Source organism: Lonchura striata, chromosome 1 (genome assembly GCF_046129695.1).
Source record: "Lonchura striata isolate bLonStr1 chromosome 1, bLonStr1.mat, whole genome shotgun sequence".
Classification (NCBI taxonomy): Eukaryota; Metazoa; Chordata; class Aves; order Passeriformes; family Estrildidae; genus Lonchura; species Lonchura striata.
Genome location: NC_134603.1, coordinates 27410052 through 27430429, shown reverse-complemented (window position 1 = coordinate 27430429; position 20378 = coordinate 27410052). Strand labels below are relative to the sequence as shown.

The following is a 20378-nucleotide window of genomic DNA, read 5'->3' as shown; positions in this document are numbered from 1 at the left end:
AAGCCTGAACTGCTGCAGGCACTGAGCTGATGTGTATTTTGTCCTTTTGCTGTTGCTAACATGCCTTGCAGCTTCACCCGTGTGCAGTGTGATCGATTGTACTGTTTCTAGTATCCACCTTCCTCTTGGGGCTAGCTTATGGCTTTGCCTGAGGCACTGCATTCTGCCACAGAGCCACAGTCACAGATTATGAGTCTGATGCTGGTGGGAGAAAAGAAGGAGGCTGGAATCAACAAGCCCAAGTCAATGCCAGGCTCTCATTAGTCCCTTGGCATGGGCTCAAGCCTGCAAGTACTGCTGAATGATCAAGGAAAAGAGGTATTTGGTTTCAAGAGCATGGGACTTTCTATTTGGAGATGTATGTCTGCATGCTTAGCATGCACCACATTTACTGATAAGAAAATAAAGATTAAAAAATATCCCAGTCCCTTGGTGATGCTGGTGACTTAAAATTTCCCTGGTAAGAGCCCTAAGATCTTTTAGGAAGCCTACTATGCCAAACATCGTGTCATGTTTAATCCTGTACTTGTCCTTTATATGGTACTCCTGTTGACGTCAGTGGAAACTTAGCTTGTGAGAGTACAGAAGAATCAGGCTGAATGGATTTTTTTCAACAGTAAAATTGAATGGAAGGAAACCTTCTGAAACGTACCAAAATCTTATTCCTTCTTACAACATAAAGAGATGTTTCTTAGTGTGTTCTTTAAGGGGTTTTACCTATATGGGTTTATGTATCTCCGCATTTACTGACTTGATATACTGGATAGTATGACTGGCAGATTTGAAAGTGACTGATGCAAAGTATCTATAATAATAGAACAAGGAATGACTAATAAATGTGAAACATGCATTTCCATTTGTTGTTCTACATCACACACCACAGCCATTTCTAAATAACTTCGATGTATACAGTTTTGCTATCAAATTTCCATTTTGTGGTCACTAAACCATATTGAAGCATGCAAATGTGAGTACACACACAGTGTTAATCACTAATAAGCTTTAAATATTTTCTGCTTATACTTGAAAGGATCTGAGAAATGTCTAATTTTTTAAGTGACTTCCAGTTGGTTACATTTCCTGTTACCAATAGTACCCATTACACAAATAGACTTTTCTCCCTCCTCTTACAAATACAAACAAAAGACGAAGATTTTACAATGCAGAATGTAAATGATGAAGTCATTCTGGTGTTGTTATTCTAGATTTACAATGACCTCACTGAAAACAGAACCTAGTTCCCCGTGGTTAAATCACAACGGAACGATATTAAAACCAGATTTGAATAAACCATCTTAATAAGAAAATGGATTAAGTTACAATGTCATTTCCATACCGAAAACTGCTCAGAGCAAGGCACAGAAAAGTCTTCGAACAAGACCATCTGCAAGCGCACTCGGCTAGGAGCTGCCCCTCGGGGCCAGCCCGCCCCACCGCAGCGCCGAGCCGAGGGAAGCGGCACGGCACGGCACGGAGCCGCCGCTGGAAGGGCTGCCAAGGTCCGATCCCTCCTGTCCTGCCACAGAGCACCGGAGCGTTGCGCAAGAGGAAAACATCTAAAATATGTATTGCACAGTTTTGTTCTCGCTAATCCAGCCTCGAGAGCGGTAGCTGAGCCGCACTCACAGTTAAGCGTGTAATGCCTCAATGATAAGAATTACACGTAAGCGCAGCTCGACCGGCAGCTTCTCCGGAGGCGATCGGGAAAAACGCACTACGGAGAAATAAGCGGTGACGTGCCCGTTTTTCTGAAGCCCCACCGCAGCTCCTCTCCGCAACTCCGCCGATCTCCGCCTCGAAAACCTGGCACCTGCGACAAACCCCGGCTGCAGGACCCTCGGCACTGCTGAACTGCCCTCTTCCCTCTTTTCCCTCCGCTCCCGGCAGGGAGCAGCACCCGACCGCCCTGCCGCGCCGCGCACCGCACGTACACACAGACGCAGGCACCGCGGGACGCGCGGGCGCACCGCGGGACGCGCGGGCGCACCGCGGGACACGCGGGCGCACCGCGGGACGCGCGGGCGCACCGCGCTCCCTCTCTCACACCGCAGCCTCGCACCGCCGCCCGCCCCGCTCCGGCTCCCAGCGCGCTGCTCGGCCCAGCCACCGGCACCTCCCAAGGTCACGGCGCCTCACGGCGCCCCGCAGCGCCCGCAGGTGCGCGATGCGCGGAAGGGCGGAAGGATGGAAGGATGGAAGGATGGAAGGAGGAACCGGGAGGGGGCCCGGCACCCCCGCCCTGCCTGCGGCCGCTGCGAACCGCCTGGCACCGCCCGCCTGCCTGCTGGGGGCGCTCTTCACCGGGCCCGCTACAGCTCCGCGGCCGATGGCGGATTATAAGGGACCGCTCTCCCCGCCCCCAGCGGAGTCTCCCTCCGCCCTCGCCCGCACTCCCCACCCCTCCTCTGGCCGAAGAGAAGGGCATGGAGTTGGCGGGAGCCTATAAAAGCCCCTGAGAGCGTGCTGGGGCCACGGTGCTGTGACAGCCTCCGCGGGCAGAGCCGGGCCGCACCATGTCCCACCACTGGGGATACGGCAGCCACGACGGTGAGTGCCCGGCGTGCGGGACACCTGCCGGCAGGTCCCCGGGAGCCGCGCCCGCTGCTGCTCCGCGGAGCCCTTGCTTGCAGCGGCAGTGAGCTCGGTGGCGCTTTTTCCTCGTAACCTTGAAATGCACCTGCGTCCGGGCAGCTTGTCCGGCGCTCCGCACGCCGTGCCGGAGCATCTCCTGCTTCCCTGCTGACATTCCTTTACTTCGGGAAGGGAGCGATGGGCGCTGCTCCACAGAACGGGGTGTCCCCGGGGACTCCCCGGTACAACCCCCGCCTCAGCCGCCGAGGCTGTGCGGCTGCCGGCTGTCTCGGTGCCCAGGTGGGATCTCTGCTCGCCTGTGCTGCTACTACCGCCAGCCCACACAAGTGGCACGCAGCTAAAGGCTGATGCTGGTGTTCGAACATCCCGATTTCCAGAGAGAAGGTTATCTCTTATATCCCCCCGAACTTTGTGTCTTTTTCCACTGAGTTGCTTCCCGCTGTCTTACAGGACCCGCTCACTGGCATGAGCACTTTCCCATCGCCAATGGAGAGCGCCAGTCCCCCATTGACATCTGCCGCAAGTCCGCCAAGTACGACTCCTCTCTGAAGCCTCTCAGCTTCAGTTATGATGCCAGCACGGCCAGAAACATCGTCAACAATGGGCACTCTTTCAACGTGGAGTTTGATGATTCTTCCGACAAGTCAGGTGAGACCTCACCTTCGTGTGCAGGAGGGGAATGACAGAAATTGCTACTAACACTCCTACTAAAATGTATTCTAAATCCATAAGCGTTTTTTAAGGATGAAAACATACTAAAATATTCTGGTTCCTGTAAGGTGAGGATTCAGCAAACAGGAAACTGAGATCTCATTAGAAGAAAACTAAGGCTGTCTAAGCAGCTAAAGTCCAGTGAAGTGAATTGGTTTATTTTTGTATAAATCAGAAGGAGCTGGATAAGGGCTTGGCTGTGGAAAGAAAAAAAATTAAGCGTATTTGACAGGAATAATTTTAGGCATAGATTATCCTAAGCTACTGCTTAAATGGTTAAAAGAAGATGCGAGATACATTGTAGCAAAAAATCGCCTTAGAATAGCAAAGGATTACAGTTAACAACTTGAAGAGGAAATAGTTTCTTTGGTTATCAAAATATTATTTAATATTTCCGAAGCCAGTATGCTCCCAGGTTAGCACAGAAACAGAGAAATTATTAGAAAAAACCTCTTTGTTCCTTTATAAGTCAAAAAAGCATTATCCCTGGTGTTTCTTGATGCTGAACTTTCTAGATAAAGTGTCTGATGGATTCTTGAAAAGTTTGGTTAGCAGACAATTGATCCACAGTATCTTGCTGTTCATTGTGCTCTGTGGTGAAATTAAGCACAGAATCCTGCAAAACCTTAGTAATTCTTACTGAAAAGAACAGCCTTTCTGATGGGCAGACTGAATCTAAGCTGTCCTTGCAACGAGGGCTCTGTATGTTGTCTTTCATTGTAGTTTTTCATATGGCTGCATTTGCAGAAGTCATCACCCTGCCACAATGAATGTGCTTTTAATTTGGACAACAAAAACAATCGTGTTGTAAGTCACTGCCTTCTCTATACACTGCCTGATTTAACTTGCTTGAGCAAGTGTCCTATTTTTCCTAAGTGTTTTGTTGGGTATGTCATTTAGGGAATGGTGCTGAAACCAAATGATCTGTGCCTACTAAAAATATGAGGCTTTTGTAACTAATGTAATACAGCAGTATAACAGATATTCAGCAGTGCTCTAAGAATTTGACTTTGTACTTTAACTATATTTTTTATTTTGGACAATATTAAGTAGTCAGATATAAGTGTTAAAGGTTGTATAAATACACATAGGTCCACATACAATTTACAGAAAGCATCAATGTAAATATTTGTACACTTTTAAAAGGAGAGAAAAAAGGTGTTCTGACCTCTGTTTATTTTTTGAAACACTGGGAAGCTAAAGGAGCTGAATCGTGTTCAGTTTAACAGTGTCATGGAGAATAAGGTAAATTATCCAGAGTACAAAAAAAAAAAATTCTTACCTGGTATGTGCAAGTCTACTCTTGCTTCCATCCTGCTCTCACTGAGCCCAAAAGAATGAGGTTCGGGTCTCCACAGTGTAAAAAGCTATTGTGTTCACTGTTCACTTGGTGTGTACCTAAGTCCGTAAAAACAACTGTGAAAATCAGGTTGTGAGGAAAAAATGGCAGGAGCATAAAATAATTTAAAGAAATGTCTGCAGGAAGAATGCTCTTTATGAGAAGTCAGTGCAGAACCAGAACATCTGTGACAGGGATTCTTTGACAAATATGCAGTGACACAGCTTTCAGAGTGGGAGGATAGGAGATGCGAGTAGAAATATTCTCAGTATCTCTATTAGTGAAGCAAAAAAATATTATTATTTAGAAACAAAAACCACTAAACAGATACCTGTGAAGCTGGGTAATGGTGGATCATTCAATACTAGACTTCCTATTGAAACTTGCAGTGCATAGAATCTACCTGGCAGCACACTTAATGGCTTCATTTGTATGCGGTTAACTAGGTAACCTACTTTCCTTACACAAAATAGAGCTGTCTTTGACTTGTATCTGCTTGATTCTGAATTTGAGACTCAAATGTGTATACCCTGTTCTTGCTTAGACATCACACAACAGTCACAGGGAGAAGCTATGTGAGGTTATGTGATGTGCTGGTATGTTTTACAAAAGACAATGGAATAATATCCTGTAAATACTTCCCACAGGCTGTATTGCTTGTTTCTATGAGCTGTCCCATATGTGGTAATGAATTATCTGTAGTAGTAGGCGCAAAATGAAGTAATAAGATCATTGTTTGTGAATAATCTTCAAGATGAGTAACTGCACGAAAAGTAGATCCATTTCATTAAGAACTGTCAGTCTCATAACTAACGACACTGAAGCAAACTGAACAGCAGTTCTAGGTCTTAGTGTACGACTGATCACTTCTGCTCTTCAGAATATACAAAATTCAATTTAAATATAATAAATAATATATAATAACAATAATAAAAATTATATAATAAAAATATATAATTGCCACTAAAAAACTCCAAGCAGGTAGTAATAGCATAATAAAAATAGGTATTTTCTATTTTGTATGCTGGGAGCCTTTTGGAATGCTTTCTTGGGGTTGTATGTAGAAACTGAACTCTGAACTTCCCCATTCTGTTGTTACTTAGTCAGTCTTCACCTTCAGTTCTTCCAGCTGATTTATTAATTTTCACATCCACTGTCTTTAATAGTAGTGGAACATAAAGTATTTGTAGGCATTAATCTTTAAAAGTCTTTAATTTCAAAAATTTCTTCTTCATTTTGACAGCAAAAACTCATTATCATAAAAGTGTCACTAGGAATAAAACTTTGAATTCAGGTTCATCCACTTTCATAATGGAACCAGACCCTACTTGTATGAGTGAAGCAAGTGATGATGATAATTCTTAAAATAATATGTGTAACTATTATACAAGAACTTTACAGCAAAGGAGTCTCATTAAGGGGACATCTTTTAACATAATAAATGTTGCATATTCCAGTCTTCTGTAAGGACTTGTGTATCACTTCCCTCACTTTAAAAGACAGAAGTAAACAGCGACCTCTCAGAGCCATAAAACCACAGGACATGACTGTGCCCAAAAAACCCTCAAGAGCCTGCAAGATTTTGTAACATGCATAAAGTGTGTTCCTTGTGTGAATTTTTCCAGAGAGTCTTTGAGAATTTATCTAAGTTCAGAAATTCAAGTGAGGCATGTTCACAACAGTAGATTCTCTATTCTGTATTTTCTGATCAAGTGTTTGATGAGCTTATAAAAGAAAGAAGTCAATCAGCCATTAATTTATTCCATAACAAGAATGTTAAAATATCATATTTTAGCTGTAGAACCTGACAGAAGTGAATTGCAACTATGGTATCAAACTCTAGAGACTTGACAAAATATGCTGGTAATTTATGCTTGTGGCTAAGTCTCTTAATTGTTTCCTTCTCCTTGCTGCTGAGCTAGAGTATTGAAATTCAAGTCAGTGTCCCAAGAAAATCAGACATTTTTGCTAATACTAAGTCATAGTAGAACGTAAAAGTTATGAGAATACCTTGAAAATTAAAATCCTGTATTTGCCTAAATGCTAGTTCCCCTTGAGAGTCTTTCAGTCATTCTAATCCAATATTTTACCTGATTCTTTCTATAATTGTAAATATCAATGCATACACTTCAGCTGTCTTGAATTATGACTCACTGTAAATAAAATAATCTATTTTGTCACAGTGGTTATGGAAGAGCCAGTGCATTAGCACTGCTCAGTTGGCAGTGAGTTTCTTTGAAAATAATGTCATTGTTGCTCTTTTACACTTCTACCTCAGCTGGTAAGTGGAAGAAGAAACATGTACGTCTGCTGTCTTTAAGGCACAACTCTTAATCAAAGTCACTGCTACTGGTATATTTTTAGGCTTCCCAGATCTAAAGATATAATATTAACCATGCCAGAATAATATTGCATGTCATCAGTATAGAGTCATGCATTGTAGGTCTACATTGCTTAAGCAATGAATGTGTTGATCCTTCGGAATCAGAGATCAGAGAGCTGATTGATTATAGATTTAGGGGACTGTATTCAGACACCTGTTTATGTCACATGTAATGTTGTGTATGGCTTAGCTAAAATGTCAGAGGTTTCAAGGGCATGCTTTAAGTAATTTTCCTGTGAATTGGGATCACCAGAAGCTGCAAAGTCTGTATAAACAAGTGACTTGAATAGTTCCAGTATTTCCAGGAACTGGAAAGCAAGATGAGAGGGCATGAGTTTAGTCCTGCATGTTTCAGGTCTTCATTTCTTTACAGAGAAATGTCCTTCTGCATTTGCACTGTGGTGGGGTTTGTTTGTGTGTGGGATTTTTTTCTGTTTGTTTGTTTTGTTTTTAATGTTAATATGCTATTTCTGAGCAGAAATTTGACCTGAATTGCGCATTTAACAATCATGGAAACTTACTTCCTTTCCTTTTGCTAATCCCTCCTCTAGAGGTGCTTTTAATGCAAAACCAGGAGAAACTAGTCAGCTGTTATCAGCTGGGGCCACTTGGAAAAGTTTATTTTTAAGCCGTAATGAAGCTGTGTGCCAGATGTCACGATTACCACTCTTCTCAGCTGATAATTTGTTTATTTACTTACTGCATATTCAGAGGCTCACACCTTGAGTTTGTTAGTCCTTCATTAGATCTGAGTGTAGTATGAACACTGCAGTGCACAATTTTCAGTATAGTGAGCAGCCACTGCATAGTATTTAAGTATTGCTATTAGAAATTAAATCAGTTGATACTTTCAAGATATACTTTCCAGCTTGGTGTAAGCCTATATAGTGTGAAATGTGAGGGCTGAAGGCTGGTCAGAGACTCAGTACAGCATCTTATGATTCTCAGAGAATTTCTGTTTAAGAGACTGCATGAGAAATAAGCTCTGCTGGTCCCAGGGAGCTGGAGGAATGTTAAGAACCTGAATGACTTTGTATCCTGAAGCAGGTCAGAGTCTTCCTGGCTGCTGCCCAGTCTGGATGAAATAGTTCAACTGAGGTGAATTGGAACCACTGACCTGCTGTAGATACACACGTCTTCAGACATGCTGTGTTTTGGCAGCTGTTTCATTCTGGTCTATCTCTGTGGAACATCCCTGTAGCCTTATCAGGCTCAATTTCTAGCAAGGTCAGAAGTAGGTTTGTTTTGGTTTTTTTCCCTTATGATAGACCATTTTTTTTTTCTCATAGTGAAATCCATTACAGACATTTTCTGCAAATACAAGCTCTACAAGTCAGATGCTTCAATGCTATCTTGCTCTTGTTGCTTGTCATGATACAATGTCCTAGGAGGAATGTCTGAAAGAGATAACATAAAGAAGGAAACATCTCACAAAATGTGACTCTCTGTACTCCATATTTCACAGAAGTGACAGCTTACCCTAACTGAACTCTGTAGCCTGTCAGATGGGAAGCCCATCCTTGCATAAGAACACAAGGCTAATTCCTGAGCATCCTCATAAGAGCCTTTTTCATGTCATTAATAGTACATGGTGCTCAAGTAGGTTTTTTTCCTTGCCTCAAGTAGTGCTTCATCTGCTTTGTCCCTTCAGGTCCTGTTTTCCATTGTGCAGATGTCTGTGTACACACAAAAGCTTAACAAATATTAGCACTAATGTAGGTACTATGCATATGTTTACATAAACATATGCCTAGAATATTATTTACACTTCACATCTACCATAGGCTGATACAAAAGCGTGATTTTCTTTGTGCTAAAGCAGTGTGTGTGTGAGAGGGCTGTTCTCAAAGGTAGGTGCTTGAAATATCCTGCTGCTAGGTTTTTGTTTGGTGGAATCTCAATTAGAGATTGAGATTTGGAGCTTTTGAATATCTACTGTACTCTAGTGGACTCATTATTTCTGCTACTGGAAGGAGCTTTGTAGTGATTGTCATTTGTAGGAGCTTTGTAGTGATTGTCATTTGTAGAACATTTTCTCGTTCCGTATTTTCTAACAAACTTTACAGTAGTATTTCTTCTTGTCACACTGATTTGTATGACAGGAAGGAATTCGGTCTAACTCATTAAACAGTCTTATAGCTCCTCCATTTTGATGAATCCTTTGACATGTTTATTTGCTTTATGAATGTATTAGTCTTCTGATCTGTATAAAGAGAACATTCCATAGGATTTAACTAAATAACAGTAATTCCCACAGTATTCTTGCAAAAATTTAGATGTGGATGCTGCCACTTCCTGAGAAAAGGTATGAAGTGGTCCACAGTATTTTTTTACAAGGCTGTTATGCTTCACATTAGAAGGATAATTGTTCACCAACCTGCCTTTAAATAGAACAGTGAAAGTGTGTAGCCTCAGTAAACAGCTGATGCAGCAAAACACCCTTTGATTTCTGTGTGTTTTCAAATATCAAGAAAGTATAATGGAGTCAAATCAACTTCATCTTCTGTATCCAAGAAATCCTACAGTTGGCGCAAGTCACATAAGTGGAAGAGTTTGTGTAGTTATTTGACTTCCTGAATTAGTGGTGCTAGTACTTGTATTCACCTAATTTAGACCACATTATGAGACCATTTAACAGTGAAATGTCATTACTGGATGTTGCTAGTATAGCCTTTCCAGTAAAGGATAGAAGATAGAATGGTAATTGAAAAAATTTACCATTTCTTAATCGAACGAAAGTAGCTCCAAATTTGCTAAGTGTCTAATAGGGAAAAGAAGAAAGTGCACTGTCAAACTGTCCCCTCTTGGGCTGTAACACAAGACCAGTTTATGATGTAAACTGTCTTGAGTAAATGGAATCTGTAAGAAAAGAATGTTTTTTCAACTCATGTTGTATTCAGACACCATGCATCTGAAACTGTGCCATAAAACAGAAGGGATCAAAGCTACATATGTATTTCCAGGATGGTTTTCACTAATACTGATTTCAAAAGTAAGGGAAATAATAATGAAATGCTCAAATATGGATCAGAACTTCCCCATCCGTTTTTAAAACGGGATGGAAAGATTGGACTTTTTTCAACATGGCCTTGAGTTGATATTCCTGTCACATGGAACATGGACAGGGAAATTGCTGGTATGAATGTTGTTCTGATTCTCTGTGAACTTTTATAGTGCAAAAGCTGGTAGCATTCATTTATGGTTTAAAAAGTTTGTTCTGAAGAAAATAGCAGTTTGATCATTCCTACTTTGACTTTTAAATTTGGTTTTAAGTTTTACTTTCTTGGAAAGACTGAGAAGAATTAAAAATAAAATAACTGCTTAATGTAGGCTAGAACAAGAGGGCCATTCTGTAATTAAGCCTGCTGGATTTGTATTCATTCTCACTAATCTAATTATTACTTTCTTTGAATGCTCTGCTGTGAGTCAAAATAAGCTAGTGCTGGATTTGAGAACCACAGAATGAGAAAAGTAAGCAAAAACTGCAAAGAGATTTTTCTGCATCTTTCGGGGTTTTGAGACTGTAGCAAACTTTGTGTGGAGAAATAACACTGCAAATGAACTTAAGAACGTTGCATGGTTCTGCTTTTCAGCATGCTTTCCATTGATTAATAATGGCAGATTAACCTGTGCTGTGCTAGTGCTTTCTGAGGTGGAAGAGTGGTGGAACCTCAGTCCATTTGTACCTGCAACAACCAGCAAGACTGTGAGCTAAAGGAACTGAAACATTGCAACTCCATGGCATAATTTTAGAGTGAGACTTGAAATTGTATACATTAAATTATTTTGAATCTATAAAGACACAGCAACCAGGTGTTCCATTTCCAGAAGTTACTAATGCCCTTCTACAGCTGCTGTTCTGAAAAAAAATTCTCGTATTTGTAGTCCTGTGCTTGAAACAGTTATGCTTCTTGGCAACTAGCACATGCAGAAATGTGAAAGTAGAATAAGATATGTTCTTATTTGATTCCTTTAAGTAGACATTCTTCTTTGGATTACATAGCTTGGAAGTAGGTAGGGCAAGTCCTGGTCTGCTGACTACAGTATTGGAAATTACATAGGTTGCAGTGGAACATCTATTCATGTTTTTCAAATAAAAATACGTTCAGGGAGACTTAAATATATTTACCAAAGGAGCCCTAGGCAAATACTAGATTTGTCCACTGAGCCCAGATTTTGCATGCATAGGGAACACTGCTGGAAACTAATGCATTTTTAAGAAATTTTACTTCATTTTCTTGTATTGCAGATTTTTAATGAAATATTTGTCACCTTAGTGTTTATATCCATGGCTGGTGTTGTCCATGCTTGTATATAATGGGACTTTTTCAAACGTGCAGCTACCTTTTCCAATCAGCATTTGATACATATTTTCACACATGTACATATTATGCTAGTGCCTAGACTAATTGCAGACAGAGAGGAAAGCATCTCCACAGAATCATTTTGTGGCACATACATAGAGCACACTTACATGTAATATCTGATGTCAGCACTCTTCTGTCACTTTATTGTATATATACTTATAGAGAGTAATTGGTCTCAAAATATCTGACACTTCAAATTACTTTTTTGTTTGTAAATTTTTAAATATTAACAACTTAAAGATTTAATTTTGAATTTGGATTTGAGATGCTTAGGGGAAAAAAAAGGAAAAAAATCCCCAACCAACCCACAAACTGGTGTGAAACCTTTCTGATAACTTGGATAAATAGCTCTATTTAATAAAACTTTTTGTTAGTATTCTGTGCTTTATGCTGCACTGGAGGACACATTGTCTGTGCCCTGCGCATTTTGCAATGGTCAGGCTTGATCCTGCATATCATAATGGTGATTGGTCACAGTTGGAGTAGAAGGGTAAGACTAACAAGCAGAATAAGAGAGCTTGGTCTTGTATAATTCAAAGTGTGGCTGGGAACTTCACTCAGAGCAGTCCCATAGCATAAGTAATGCCAGATAATAGAAAGCAAAAGTAAACAAATATTTTCCAAAAAGTCTGTCTGTATAGGCAGTGACATTTTTATCACAATGGGAAGGACAAAAGATTTGAATTCACCTCCCTGCACTGTCTTGTCGTAGCACTTTACCTTGCTGCAGGAAGGCTAACCCATAGCTAACAGGTGTTCAGGTTTAAATTGGAACCAAAAACATTTTACTCAATCCAATCTACCACAGGATTTGCAGGATTAAGGCCTAAATGGATGAAGTGTCTAAAATGAAAGGACAGACTACATTAGTACATGGAAGAAGATTCAGTCTTCAAATGTACATACTTAGAATGATTCTATGTGGGCTCTTACAAAGGGCTTTTTTAATCTATTTGGTGACAGAAAAGTTACATCTTCCTCATCACTTGTAATACTAGCATGCTGTTAAATTGCTGATGAGCTGCTCACTGTAAAGTCACTTATGTTTTTATGCATTTATTATCAATTTTGGTGTATTGCAGTAATGTACCATTGAGGACGATCTGGAGTAGCATGGCAGCATGCATTGAACTGTAAATGACATAAAATATTTGAGACAGCTGTTTCAGTTTGAAGGGAGACTTGATAATAAAAATTATGTGAGTTGCTAATAAAAGTTCTTTTCTTTGCAGTGGTGCAAGGAGGAGCGCTGGATGGAGTCTACAGGCTGGTGCAGTTTCACATTCACTGGGGTTCCTGTGATGGCCAGGGATCTGAGCACACTGTGGATGGTGTGAAGTATGATGCAGAGGTAGGACTGCTTTACCTTATCCAGTCTTCTTTGTATAATGAGGGGTTTTTTAAGTATTCCACCACAGTAGTACTTTGACTACAGATATTCATAGGAGAAGGTTACCATAGACCATTTTGGTATGATGCCTTAGTCTTTGCAAGAGCAGGACATTCAAGTTGTAATTATTTTCAGCTACCTCATGTCAAAGAGAAACAGAAAACCCCAATTAATAATACCCATTTTTTCCCCTGCTTTCTCAGTGATGCTTAGAAATTATGAAAAAAGAATTGCAGCACATCTGAACACACACATCCCCTTTTCCTAGCTTCAGTTTTTAACATCAGAGGTATTTATAAAAGCAGCAGAATAATTTTGGGGGAGATATTTTAATATTTTGGTAGTAAAGAATCAAGGGGAACTATGAAGAGAGCAGACAGTGCAATGTTACTGTCTGGCACTCTTTGTGATACCCTTGAGACTCTGGATGTCCCTCAGACCACTTAAGATTCCATATTACAGTCTGATACAGAAACTGAGTGACTTTAATGCCTTACATCACACCGTTCTTCATCCTCTGTTTAGAAATCCATCTTTGGTTTCTGTGACTGACTTCTAAAATATATTCATAAATATACACTTGTGGAACATACCTGTGATTTGCACTGACAGATAGAAGAAATGGCCCCAAAAATTTATTGGCTCTGCTGCTTTTTCATGAAAGAAGTAGCTTTTGTCTTATCTAAGAAACTTTAGGTCACCTTCTGACTTTCACAGTACTATAATAACTTGTTAAATTTAACTTGCAGATGTGGGGAAACAGCCTGATGAACTTTAATTTCCAAGTTATTTCTAATTTAAAAGAAAGTAACATCTTGGCTAACATGACCTGGAGATCAATTTCATATTCTTTTCCAAGTCTTTCCAGTAAATGGCAGGACTGTTTTTTAAAAAAAACTTACAAACTGTGAGTCAAATCTGTAGTTAATATGTCTTCTCTGCTTCTTCTGACACTGGCAATATATATCAGTGTAGTAAGAACTCCAGGATATATAGCATTAAAATACTGCATCAAAATCCTGTGGGCTGTATGCGGGAAAAACTTATGCTGAAGATAACAGGAGATTCACCACATGAAAAGCAGAATGATACAGCCACAGCTTGCCTTTATAACTCACCAGGGAATGGGAGTGAGGAGCAAAATAAAATACATTACAGAAATCTCTTTGAATAAATGAAACTTTAAACTAGATAAATAATTCAATATATTCTTAACTGTACACAGAAGCTTTCAAACCTCAGCAGTAAAACACCATCTTACTCTTAATAAATTACTTCCCTTCATGTTCATTTGTGAAGTAGTCTGGATGGAATATCATCTTTACCATGCTTCTTTGTTTTCTTACTCCTAGCTCCATATTGTTCACTGGAATGTAAAATATGGTAAATTTGCTGAAGCTGTGAAACATCCTGATGGTTTAGCTGTGGTGGGCATCTTCATGAAGGTTTGTCAAACTTTTTGTATTATTTGTCCAGCACATTCATTGTGTTGAAGAGGGGAACCTAAGCAGAAAATAGAGAATAAGGCGGCATTTGCTATACTGCCCAAATCCGTAGCAAGCTAAGTGGTGTTCCAAATTCTTACCTTCCTTTATCTGTAAAAAATGTACACTGGCCATGGAGTATGACTGCCATCCATCACTGTGGCAGGCCTGTAGCAGCATTCTTGCCTTCATCAAGACAGTGATGCTACCATAAGTGTTACCAGTGAAAGGTGATGTGCATAAATGACCAAGTTATGTGTGTGAATATGCAGTGTGACCTGCCTAAATAAAACCCATTTTCCTTCTCTTGTCTTTGTTAAATGCCAGAGTGTTTTGTGTTTTGTGCTAGTTGAATTGTCTTGACAGCTAGCTGGAGGAGTGTCTGCTCCAGCAGTATGTAGTATTCCATCCTGGCCTCACTGAGAGTGACTATTTTATTAGGAGGGTGACTTCCATAAAAGAAGAACAGCTTAGGTCCAAAAATAAATCCACACACTGTAAATGAAAATAGCTTCATTGTGTCCCATGTCCTTGGCTGACCCATTTGTGCTCACTGTCAACGGGCATGATTTTACAGACCCTGTTTAATTCACTTATGCTGTAATACTCCTATTATGTAATGAAATGTAGCTGGAAAACAATTTTCTTTGAGAATTGTAACAGAAAACTAAAGGTGTCAGGAGAACACATGGTGATTTTTATTTTCATATGGTTTGTGTTACAGGTGGGAAATGCCAAGCCTGAGATGCAGAAGGTTGTGGATGCCCTGAGCTCTATTCAAACCAAGGTAATACTTACTGTCTGTGTTGATGGACATCCATCACAACTGTGCTATGTTGCCTTCTTTGGAAAGTAGATTTTTTTTACTTCTTCCCAGCCTGCTGCATATAGGAAAGTAAAACAAACCTTCCTGCCATCAGCACAGGTGCTCCTATAATTCTAAAAGCAAAGCAGATTGGAATAAAGTTGAGGTAGAGAGCATGGAGTACTAGAAACACCTATCTTTGTGACTGCATTTCTCTGTTTAACTGTATTTAAATGTATAGGATAGGATTAATCTTCCTAATCTAAACCACATTCCTACATGCCCTTTCTAGTCAGTGGTATCAGATGGAAAAGGCATTTCCCCTTATCTGTGCATCTGTGGGTTAAATTTCCTTTTTCCAAGAGGATTCTTGCCTATTTCTAGAGAGAGTTCAGATAAACAGTTTGATCAGGATATATAATTTGGTAAAAGGGGAAAAAAAGTCTTCCTGTATTTTAAATATTGTGTGCAGTGTGTGTGTGATTTTAGTGTGCTGAGTAATGAGAAACTAAAAGTACTTAGTGAGTGATTAGGTACCTTCATAATGGGTAAAGGCCAATGAGAAATGTGGACAGGAAAAGTAAGAAATGAGACTATGCTGTCATCTTTCTCATCAGGCTCCCTTTGTGGTAAATGGATAATGCTGCTTACTGCAATGGACTCTCCAGCAGGTCTCACAGGTTCTGTGTTTCTAGTACAATCAGCGTACGTGGCATCTGAAATCTCATTGCTTTTCAGGCAAGGTCAAATATTAGCTCTAAGACCAAAGAACATAAACACAGCATTGAATATGAGAAGCAGTATCTTGAAAATCTTGCAAGAAATATATTGCTGAGAGTATTTAATCCCAAAGGTACTATAGCTGGCATGAAACACTTGATGCCAAATTCCATTTCTGCCTTTCTACAAATATGGAGCTTTCCTAGGAATCTTCACTACTGCAGTCTTCGTGTGTGTATGTGTTCTGTCCTACATCAGCCCATCTCCTTACTTTATTGTAGGGAAAGCAAGCTTCCTTTACAAATTTTGACCCCACTGGACTCCTTCCTGCATGTAGAGACTACTGGACATACCCTGGCTCACTGACCACTCCACCACTGCTTGAATGTGTGATCTGGCATGTTCTGAAGGAGCCCATCACTGTGAGCCCTGAACAGGTATGGTTCCAATGGATGGTGTCAGTAGATGTGTACTGGAGTTGCACAGATGGCTTCAGATCAGCCCACCAGATGATCTATGAAGTGGCAGTGTTAGTGCAGAGCTGTGCAGGGTATAGCTAGCATACATGTCAAAAATATCTATCTGAAGTGATAATCCTCTTCTCACAGGACTCTGCTTCTGCCTGTGGATGTAGTTTGCTGTAGAATGTAAGACTGTCTTCTATTTGGGCATTCCAGGGGAGATGGGGAGGGAAGCTGAAAAAATTAACAGATATTTTCCAGCTACATGGTTAGAGCTGTCATGTGGTAAAAATCTGGAAAATTAAGGCATGCATGAAAGGGCCATTTGCACATGCAGAGTTATTCCAGCATGTATTGTGAGCATCACCAGGTTTGCTGTACATGCAATTACCTCTCGGTGTGCTTGCTGAAGAGGCCAGGTTTACAAAGCACCTGAGGAGCATGTGTGCTGTATCCACAGTCTCACACTGTAGAGCTGTAGTTGGTTTGTTGATTTTCCAGCATTTCCAGGACACTGAACTCTTTTTGCAAGTTCTGTTGGTCACAGAACAGACTGGGAAATCCTACGCAGCTTTGTGATGATTCTAACAAAGATCCCATTGTTTGGAAGAGGCAAAATTTGCAGATTCCAGAAGTCTGCTGCCTAAGAAAATACTCTGTTGACCAGCCTGAGAAGGATTTTCTTCCTAGTAGGAAGAAGCTTGTGCAGATTAAACCACTCTTGGCCCCAGCTTTCTGTACCATCCATTAATGAAATTATGTACAGGCAAGATTCCATTTTTAGGTTCAGAGCTGTATGCTTGAGAGATATAAATAGAATCTAGAGCCTATAAATACAACCCAGCCCTGAAGGGCTTTAGTTTAACCTTCAAATTCCTAAGTATCTTTTATTGATGGTAGACATACTAACAACCTGCACCTAATTCTAGGGGGTTTCTGATAAAAAGAAAATGCAACTGAGCTGATTTAGAACTTAATAAAAGATAGAATATGTGATGAGCAAGAACTGTTGGAAGTAGTAACTCTGGCAGTGATCAATTGTCATTAGTAAACTGCAAGGGAACATTAAAGTTGACACTACTCCAAACTATTCCTATTACTGTTGATAATCCAAAGTCTGCAAATATGGCTTTACTATAAGGCAGGAGCACACCCACCAAAGTAGTGGTTTTTTTCTAATATACCTACTCCAACCACCTACTAGTGGTGAAAGTTACCACTTACTTCTCCCTTACACATCTCTCCATGTTACCATCAATATCTCCATACTGTGCGGCAGTTTGCTTTTTTATTCCCATACTGGTCAAAACAAGAAACCATATATAAGAGTATTGATTCAAGGTTTAAGGTGGATAGGTTTTCTGAAGCTGAATATAACAGCATGGTGTAGCAAGCCTGCTATCACGTGTTGTGACACAGCAGTTCCTGGCAGAGGTTGAGCTCCAACTTCATTCTGGTTAGTCCTGAAGCTGAAGTCCAGTGGAGACAGGTCACTGATGAGGTCATTTTTCCTTGAATGTCGAAAAACCTGGCCTTGAACCTGATTTGTAGGAAATCCTGTGTCCCACCTACATACATTCATCAGCAGTTCTACCTGTCTCTGTGAGATTATGTTTGGGTTCTTACTTTGACACAATCTGTTTGTGAGTTTTGGAGATCCTCATTTAGACATAAAGATGCTTTTGTTACATCAGATTGTGCAAACACCAGTTGTACTTTAGGAAAAAGTACCATAACGATACAGTATGCTCCTGTTGTGAAGCAGTTTCCCCCTCTCACAGCATTTGAAAATCAGGATAACTTGAATTCATTAAACAGCTTTATTTTGACCCAAGGGTAAAGACATTTGTTTGTTGTTATTGTTTCAAGTGGACTTAAAAAAACCAGCCAAAACTGTGTAACTTGCAGAGGATTCTGAAAGGATTTAAATTCATATCTGGATCAAGGACAAATAGCTCTTTGCTCACGGAGTTCAGAAAATGTGTGTCTATGTCCTTGTTTTTTGTGCATTTACACTTGTTCTTGCCAGGATGTTTTGTGGACAGGAGAGGTTATGTCAAGGCTGGAATTGGTGTGGATGAAATGCAGACATGTGGGCACTGATGCCATCTCTAGACTACTAATACTGGCAAAACTTTTTTGAGCTCTGGTTCAGGCTCAAGATGGGTAGTTTCAAAAAGTCCTGTTGAAATGAGAGAATGCATTTGAGGATATTTGTGCCTTTTCCCACAGATGTGCAAACTCCGTGGCCTTTGCTTCAATGCTGAGAATGAGCCCGTGTGCCATATGGTGGACAACTGGCGCCCATGTCAGCCTTTGAAGAGCAGAGAAGTCAGAGCCTCCTTCCAGTAACCTCAGTGCTGAGAGTGATAGGAATTGCTGTGTTTGTGAGGAGCCCCTTTTGCTAAGCCCAAATCAAACTTTGCCATGTGTGCCCAAGCAACATCATGTCTCCCAGATCCATTCTTTCTTGTGCTCTGCATCTGAAATGCCAGCTATTGAAATGTGAAAGGCTCTCAGCTGATTGGGAAAGGGTTCTTGAGGTGTGGGGTTGGGGGAGGCAGGGGGTGGGTGGCTGTGTGCATTTTGGTGACTATTACTGCGACTGACACTGCTATAGTAGTAAGTTGGCTACTTGGGAGAGGGTATGGTGGTAGCAAAATAAGCCATTTTAAGAAACCTCATCCACAGGTGTGATAGTACACATAACTAACGATAACTTGAAGCTTTGTAAGAAGCACAGGAATACAGAATCTGCTATAATTTAGAGAAAAAAGGTATTTTTAGAAAGTTAAGCAGAATGAATATTTAGAATTAGACTTCTTAGATTTTAAGAAACTGACATGTAAATATTTTTGAGACTATTTTGCATTTTTACCCGTGCTGTCAACAGCCTTAGTTATGTCTTAATGGTAGTATTGAGTTTTTTAATTAAGAATGGTCTAAATTAAATGTTATCTTTAAAAGTTGTTATTACCATAGAAATAATACAAAATATCTTTTCATTGAAATAATATATGTTCTAATTTAAAAAGGAAAATAATATTGTATTTTAGATAACTTCTCTAATAAATCTATACTTCTATTTTTGCTTCCCTGCTGTTATTTTAATTCTGGTAGAGTCACTAACTGTTCACATGGCTTCATATCAAACATAATTATTAAACATATACATTGGACATTGGCTTGAGTGACACTGAACATGAATGCAGGACTATATGGATATGTTAAGAAATTTTCTCTAAGTAGGTGTCTTCTCTCTGATAGCAGGAAGTGTTAATTTTGAGCAATCACTACAAATTATCAAAATTGAATGTATGATGAAAGATGCTCTCACAAAACTTTTGAACAAAATTCTACTGAAGAATGGGTGCATTAGATTTTGGTGCTAGTTTTTAAATTAATTTATTATGTTTGCTACCCCGTCAGGAATCACTTTGTAATGTATAAGGTATCAGTTGGGCAGGCTACATTCAGAAGCACCTGGATCTTGAAATGCATGCGATGGAAGTGAAGATATCTTGAAATGCAGATCAAGAGCTTCAGAAAAAACTGTCAAATCTCAGCCTTTGAAAAGCTTCCAAATTTAAAATGCCCACCAACCTACCTCCACAAAAACAAACAAAACTAACTAACAAACAAAAAAACCCAACAAAATATTGATTTTAAAACTCTAAACCCATACCTTGACAACTACAATACTCTGAATACAAGGCACTAAGACTGCTTGAGGAGTGGTAATCTTACTGGTACATGAACAGCTGAAAAAATATCCAGGCTGGTACATGACACGGAATGTGAACTAATGGCTGGGGTAAAAACCTGGAAATGCCCTTGAGGTTCTAGCCACTGTTGCAATAAGGAGTTTCTTATCTTATATTCCATCACACTTCAACGTTGCTGCATAAATAATAGCTAACAGCAAAGACAATCAACACCAGCCATACATTTATCTCCTTGTTTGTGCGAGTCTGTTTACCTGGAATGTTGCCAGTGCCGTGTGTTTGCCTTTGCTGAGGATGAAGTACTTCTGTATTCAGCCAGACAATGCAAGCTGGTGTTCTAGGTCACATATTTGGGTACAGGAAGAGCCTGTATTACATCTTACCTATGTGGTCTACCAGGC

General features: G+C 40.1%; 1 protein-coding gene across 2 annotated transcripts; it reads left to right on the top strand.

The window, feature by feature from the left end:
• The first annotated feature begins 2366 nt into the window (after positions 1-2366).
• On the top strand, positions 2367-19337 carry LOC110477417 (carbonic anhydrase 2). Of its 2 annotated transcripts, XM_021543172.2 has the most exons (7): positions 2367-2547; positions 3043-3240; positions 12625-12743; positions 14135-14227; positions 14991-15053; positions 16073-16228; positions 18485-19337. In XM_021543172.2, the coding sequence occupies exons 1-7, from the start codon at positions 2514-2516 to the stop codon at positions 18602-18604; spliced, it is 783 nt and encodes a 260-aa protein (XP_021398847.1). In that variant the 5' UTR covers positions 2367-2513; the 3' UTR covers positions 18605-19337. The 2 variants fall into 2 exon arrangements, with proteins under 2 accessions (XP_021398847.1, XP_021398848.1); XM_021543173.2 differs by lacking the exons at positions 2367-2547; positions 3043-3240 and adding an exon at positions 3251-10496.
• The last annotated feature ends 1041 nt before the right edge of the window (positions 19338-20378 follow it).